This window comes from Limulus polyphemus, unplaced genomic scaffold (genome assembly GCF_000517525.1).
Source record: "Limulus polyphemus unplaced genomic scaffold, Limulus_polyphemus-2.1.2 Scaffold2917, whole genome shotgun sequence".
NCBI classification, from domain to species: Eukaryota; Metazoa; Arthropoda; class Merostomata; order Xiphosura; family Limulidae; genus Limulus; species Limulus polyphemus.
The window spans coordinates 8,955-16,402 of record NW_013668527.1 but is presented as its reverse complement, the minus strand read 5'-3'; the positions used below and the strand labels follow the sequence as shown (position 1 = coordinate 16,402).

At 32.2% G+C, this 7,448-nt stretch overlaps 1 protein-coding gene across 1 annotated transcript in view; it reads left to right on the top strand.

Moving 5' to 3' along the window:
- The window catches only part of LOC106468210 (deubiquitinating protein VCIP135-like), a gene marked incomplete at its 3' end in the record, with an annotated part of 24,806 nt that overhangs the window by 9,623 nt on the left and 7,735 nt on the right, over nucleotides 1-7,448 (top strand). Inside the window, exons 4-7 of the mRNA XM_013928623.2 lie at nucleotides 1,607-1,738; nucleotides 2,818-3,057; nucleotides 4,317-4,526; nucleotides 5,684-5,771. Coding sequence (XP_013784077.1) covers nucleotides 1,607-1,738; nucleotides 2,818-3,057; nucleotides 4,317-4,526; nucleotides 5,684-5,771 — 670 coding nt within the window. The remainder of the gene's footprint in view (nucleotides 1-1,606; nucleotides 1,739-2,817; nucleotides 3,058-4,316; nucleotides 4,527-5,683; nucleotides 5,772-7,448) is intronic.

Genomic DNA, 7,448 nt, shown 5'->3' with positions numbered 1-7,448 from the left:
GGAGCCACTTTTAATATCAAATATACATTTCACTTTCTTTTAGGTTATTTTTCTTTTTTAATATCATTTTATTATTAAGATCATGTGCTAGTTCTTAATAACTGGCATCTTTTACCCAATTTCGCACCGATTAACATTCATCACAACAATAGTTATATCTACTTTCATAATTATTAAATTCTTCAATTCCTATTAATGCTCTGTGTTCATTGAAATTCATCCTAATAGATGAATTACGTCTAGGTACACATTTTTGAGAATCCATAAGGTATTAAGGTTTTGACAATGCTTCTGTTCTCCATAATGTATTAAGGTTTTTGAGAATCATCTGTTCTACATAAGGTGTAAAGATTGTCAGAAAAATTCTAAAGTAATTGAATAGGCCTAAGTGGACTTTTGATAAGAAGGAGACAACTACATACATATAGTGTGATTATGATATGCCCATAATATCTATAGTGTTGAAGAATTTGTTGTATATACATTAACTTGTTCTGAATATATATATATATATTATTTTGAAAACAAGTAAAGTGCGTGCTGTTCATTTATCGCCAACAAGTCACTGACACCTACTGTAGAAGAATCCTAAGCCCAACAACAACATAGTATATATTTATATTATTAAGAAGTATAAGTAAAAACCTTTTAATTAACAATTGGCAATCATACCATAACCTAACACAGTTGACAAGCCAAACTATCCTCTCTATTCCTGTCGCGCTAGTATTCTGTGTATGTGATTCACTAACAGTTGTGGCATGAATTACCGCAGTTGTATACTATTCTTCCAGTAATCATTTGGACTTCTTTCTTCTAAATATCCTCTGTTTCTTTTGTCAAAGTGCACTCAAGCTGGTTCAGTTACTTTAGAACCATGCTTTGGTGGAATAAGTTATTATTCTTATCCCCTTTTTTACTGTTAGTCTTACTCTAACATATTAAATGTTGGGCTTATGTTAACAGCTAGGCCTATCACTTCTACTTTTGTTTGGCCATGGCTTTACTCTCTTCTGATATTGTCCATCTGCTGTTTCTGCTCGTCTTTATTCTTGATGTCAGTGTATTGCACATGACATATGATAGTTTCAGTATTAATCAATTATATACATAACTTCCAACAATAATCTGTTTTTAACTCTTATTATAACAAAATTAAACAATCATAAAATATTCACTCACAAAATAAATTAATCAATAATAGCTAAACTAAACAGTATTTTATATCATGACAAAGATATTTGAGAATGCACCTGTTGTCTCTAATGTATAAAGATTTTTGAGAATTCACACGTTCTCCCAAATATATATCAATGTTATACTAATATATATATTCATATTCCTAATAGCGATCATGCAACTAAAAATAGTATTAATCCCATAATTCAATTTTCTTTTTAGATCTCTTATTAACAAGCACAAAGTTAAATAAAAACTAAGATACATAGAAAATCACATAATGTTAACTTTTTTCATTTTTAGTTAAATCATCATTACTCATAATGGTGCCAGTGGAGATGTGTAGGTTGTGTGTTTTAATGTGTTTCTTATGTTTTAATAGTGTGAGTTATTCATTTATATGTACATTTTTTTGGTGTACCTAAAGCTCTGTTCCTTCCGGCCATGGTGACTCCTGAAGAATGCTGTTCAAGAGATGGACTGCTTCACAAACCCTTATGTTTAGCCTGGAGTTCTCATGGCCACAACCATTACATAGCTTTAGTGGGAGTCAGGAAACGTGAGTGAACTAACAGTTCGGTTATGATAACACTTGATTGAAAAATGTTATCATGAAATAATGTTGTTTTAACATGACTAACCTCAATTTATTGTTTAGACTTTAAGGAATAAAAGTCTACATATTTTGTAAAGAACTTCATTTGGTTCATGAAAATGTCCAAAACATTTCCTCAAAAGCATGAGTGCTTTTAAGTAGTAGGTTTTTCTTAATATTATTTATAAATAAATTTGATAATTTATTCTAATAATGTATCTGTTATGTCAATTTAGTAACTGTTTTCGCTGAAATGGTCTTTAATATGTTTTTCCATGTGGATTTGTAACGCAAGATGTTGAACGTCATTTGAGGTGAAAAGTTGTTCACTAATGTTTTGTGAAAAAAAAGGAGTGTGCTTTGATTATCAAAAGAAACAAAGATTTTTGTTAACAGGTTTATTCATGCAAATGGATGTTTGAGATTCCGTGATCAGCAACCACTAAAATACAAACAGTAACTGAGAACCATTAATGGTAACACATGGAAAGGTTAGAAAAAAAAAAGAATAAACAATTGTGCAGTGATAAACAGATTTAACGGAAAATAGCTAAACATATTGTTTATGAAACGTTCAATGGTGTGAATAAACCTGTTGTGAAAAATGTTTGTTTTATCTGTGGTGCTTCTTTTTATAATTTATATTTCCACTCAGTGAATCCATTAAATAAGTGTGCTGTTATCAAGTGACACTCAAATGTGTCACAAAAGCGTATCTGAAACTAATTACAATTGAATAAGATGTTCCACTTTTTTTTAACAGATTTCGTAGAAATAGATTGATAATTAATTGGTATACATTGTGAAAGTATTCTCTTTTTTTCTTCTTTCAAATATCTGTGATTTATTTTACCTGAGAGTAAGTGATGTGATCATGTCCATCCGTGGGTAAATATCCTTGAGAGGTTCATTTTAAAAGGTAGATTTTGAGTGTAAGAATTTCTGGATTGTCTGATCTGTTTCTGCCTTAACTTGATCCATCAAACGTAACTGAAAGAACATTGATCTGAACCTATTTTTTAAAAGAAAGGTTTGTTTCACAGGATCTCTGCCACGCTTACCGAAAAGTCTTGTCCCAAAAGTCTGGGGTGTTCCCCAAGGCTTAATTGATAAATATGTAAAATTTGAAGACAATAACTGCTGTATTTTGGGAGGAGATCGTACCCTAGGAGACTCCTATGTCTTGAGACTGGCCAAAGCAATGGAAGAGGTATTTTGGAAGAGATACGGGGTTCACCCAGAATTAATTGCCGATGTGCATCAGTATGTTTATCGTCGTACAGGTAGGAGATTAAACAATATACAGTGATGAAATTATGAAGAATACGTGGTCATTTTTGTCATGATTTTTAGCAAGTATCATGTAATATTTGTAAGAAACGTTTAGTGAGGAACATTTAAGCAGTACAGTAGTACTGGTGTCTTCTCCAATACTCTTCAGCTGTACACCATCCCAAGATTTGGTTGTTCAAATATATTTTTAAAACTCAAAATTTTTACTTTCAGAAGTTATTCCTAGGTTCTTAACTGCTAACTTTTAGTACTTTATTAATTGGAAAAAAAAAATTATTTGTGTGATACTTTAGTGTCCATCACTTTCCATAAAAATAATTGTTTTGGAGTCAGTAGTTATGATGTTGTCAGACACTATTGCAGTCACTATGTTGTAAGACACTGTTGCAATTATTTTGTTGTCAGACACTGTCACAGTTGCTATGTTGTAAGACAGTGTTGCAGTTATGTTGTCAGATACTGTTGTAGTCACTATGAGGTAAAACACTGTTGCAATCAATATGTTGTAAGTCACCATTGCTATCACTATATTGTAAGACTTGTAGTCACTATTATCAAACACTGTTGCAGTCACTGTGTTATCAAACTTTGTTGCAGTCACTATGTTGTAAGACACTGTTGCAGTTATTTTATTGTCAGACACTGTCACAGTCGCTATGTTGTAAGACAGTGTTGCAGTCACTATGATGTAAGACAGTGTTGCAGTCACTATGATGTAAGACACTGTTGCAATCACTATGTTGTAATACACTGTTGCAATCACTATGTTTTAAGACACTTGCAGTCACTATGTTGTAAGACACTGTTGCAGTCACTATTTTGTAAGACACTGTTGCAGTCACTATTTTGTAAGACACTGTTGCAGTCACTACGTTGTAAGACACTGTTGCAGTCACTACGTTGTAAGACACTGTTGCAGTTGTTATGTTGCCAGACGCTATTGGAGTTGCTATGTTATAAGATACAACCATCTTAACCAGCATCTGGACTTCTGGAAAGACACTAGGAAAACCTGCTCTTCTCGAAGGTGATGTCCTTTTTTGTAGTTAGTTTTAAAGTACTGTTACCTTAGATAAGCTGTATTTGAGGTGGAAATATTGGAGTATAACGACAACTAAAGTTTTATGTATTAGCTAACCCTAACTAAAATTTATTGTAATTATTATAAAACTGAGTTAAACTCATTATAACTTTAGTATACATTATGATGTTTATGTTTTTTGCTAACTTAACGGTTTTGTCCTAACAGGAATAGTAGGGGTTAAGCCACAGATGGTTGTACAGGCAACCCAAAAATCTATACAGGAGCAGCGGCTCTATCGCTGTCTGACATGCGATGCTATTTGTGAAGTAATTGTGGTGTCCGAGTGGTTGAAACCAGGAGGAACTCTGTACAAAACAGCTACCCAGAATCACGGGCAACTTCAGCAAGATAAGCTGTATTCTTTTCCTATGCAAGGTATGTCACCCTAATCGCTTGAAATGTTTACCAAAGCTCAAAAAGCAACCTGAAGTTGCCTCTTCCTTGACTTCATATTGTGATTTCATTAAAAATGGCAGCACCAAGAACTTCGCAAACAAATTAGGCTTAAGTTTGTTTGTTTTTTACATTAACATGAAAGTTGACCAGAAGGTTATTTTAAAAATACTTTTCTTTAAATTAAATAATTATTATAATATTACTTTAATATATTGTTACGTCTCTGGTCGTTTGTTAATTTTCCGTAGAAATCCTTTCCAAAAAACCAGCGATACAAGTCCTTTCTTAAATAAAACTAGTTTATTCTTTCTCAATACAACTTTGCAATACACTTAATTTCCACAGTCACTTAAACACACACTGTAATTCTCAACGAATGATTCACGCAGTTTACTTACTACTGCGCTTGACTCAATTGTCCATCTATATCTTCAATCTCTCTTTCCGCTATTAAATTATCCCGATTAATTGTCTGGCGCACTTATATAGAAGAATAGAGGGTGCCTAGCAAATACTGGATTATTAGTGAAGTTCCCCGATCTTTTTAGAATTCATTACATGTTAACAGCATCACGTGACTTCCTCTGTCGTAACAATATGTTCTTATTATGTCAATGAACAGTTAATATAAGGTGTGTTTAATGTTTCTGGTGTGATACCAAAAGACTGTAAATATAAAGTATGTTGAACATTTCCATCTTATTCAATTACTTACAAAATTATTAGTTAGAAACAGTTTAGAGAGACTTAAATTGTTCATCGTCCCATCTTTGTCAGTTTTTCTGTTTAGTGTACCAACACCAAAGTTGTCTCTCACATGCAACTTGTACTATCATTGTTTTTTATATAAACTGTAGAAACAATGATAGTACAAGTTTTCAGTATTTGTTGTATTTATATTTCATTCTGATTATTTTCTTAATGTAACACTAGCATTTTTCATGAAGTGTAGTTTTAAAAATTAAAAAAAAATCATAAATAAAACATCTCACTGATATGTGAGAGAAATCATGAGCTAACATTAACAGTTGAAAATGTCTCATTCTTTTTATCTGTAGTTAAGTCGAGGAACATGATGTGATCTTTTCGAAACATTCTTTATGACATAAAAGCATATTAATTTTTTTTCTCTGCAGGTGTGATTTGCCGATATGATGGGAGCAGAGATGAACTGATCCCAGATTTCAGTAGGGAGGCTTTAGAGAAGTGTACATGGTGTCAAGGGTGAGTGTGATTCTTGTTCAGTAGGGAATTATAGCCTTATTAGGGTGAGAATGATTCTTGTTCAGTAGGAATTTATAACCTTATTAGTGTTAGTACAATTCTTGTTCATTAGGGATTTATAACCTTATTAGTGTTTGAACGATTCTTATTCAGTAGGGAATTATAACCTTATTAGTGTTAGTATGATTCTTGTTCAGTAGGGAATTATAACCTAACTAGAGTGAGTACGATTCTTGTTTAGTAGGGAATTGTAACCTTACTAGGGTGAGTATGATTCTTGTTCAGTAGGGAATTATAACCTAACTAGAGTGAGTACGATTCTTGTTTAGTAAGGAATTATAACCTTACTAAGGTTAGTACAATTCTTGTCAGTAAGGAATTATAACCTTACTAAGGTTAGTACAATTCTTGTCAGTAAGGAATTATAACCTTACTAAGGTTAGTACAATTCTTGTCAGTAAGGAACTATAATCTTACTAAGGTTAGTACAATTCTTGTCAGTAAGGAATTATAACCTTACTAAGGTTAGTACAATTCTTGTCAGTAAGGAATTAAAACCTTACTAGGGTGAGGACGATAGTGAATCAATGTGCACTGCTGGACATTCTAGATTTCAAGGTAAGAAATACACAAGATCTAAAATCTCCAATTTTGATTGAAGGTCTTCCTTTTATTTTGCACTGAAAATATGGAAACTTTATTTGGTACACTGATAGATCTTTACAACCTGCAATTAGGTGTCAAATTTGGTCTAAATATAAGCCATATGTGCAAAGTTATTCTACAAAAAGTGCTCATTTTTGACCAAAATTTTTGAGCACACCTATGCAAAAAGTCACGTGATATATCAGGCTGAAGTTTTTACTACAGCTTCACTAAAGAGTTAAGGTGGACTGTTTTTTTTGTCATTCGGATTAAAGATGGCTGATTTAGAGTAGCAAAACTATAAGGTGTGAAAGGACTTGCAGATACATAAATATTTATCAGGCCAAGCAAACTAGATTAGCAGTTTCTAGCTCAAGTTTTCAAAAGAATCATCTGGTTACAGTTATTATTCATTATTAACCTTTAAGCACAAATTTGATAAATTTTACAAATTTTTCCTAATAAAAAGCATTTAGCATCATATGATATTAACTTAAGCATAAATAATGATGCTTGATACGACTGTACTGAGTACACGTGGGTGATGACAAGAAACTGTTAATCTAAATTCCATGGTGTTAATATAAAGGAAGTTATTAACAATGTTTTAGAGAGGAAAACTACCAACATATATTTTAAATAATGTGGTTAGTTCTGTATAGTAAAGGTCTGTTCCGATTAACAGATTTGAAACCCTAAAGCTAATGTTGGTTACTATTGAGTGTCACTTTCTTACTTGCTGTGTTTTGTTGGTGTTTATTGACAAAAATTCATGATATCTAATCAAAAACACTTTAGGTGTGAAAAAAAAAAAGGTGCAGCCAAGGATGTTGGTTACTATTGAGTGTCACTTTCTTACTTGCTGTGTTTTGTTGGTGTTTATTGACAAAAAATCATGATATCTAATCAAAAACACTTTAGGTGTGAAAAAAAAAAAGGGGCAGCCAAGGATGTTGGTTACTATTGAGTGTCACTTTCTTACTTGCTGTGTTTTGTTGGTGTTTATTGACAAAAAATCATGATATCTAATCA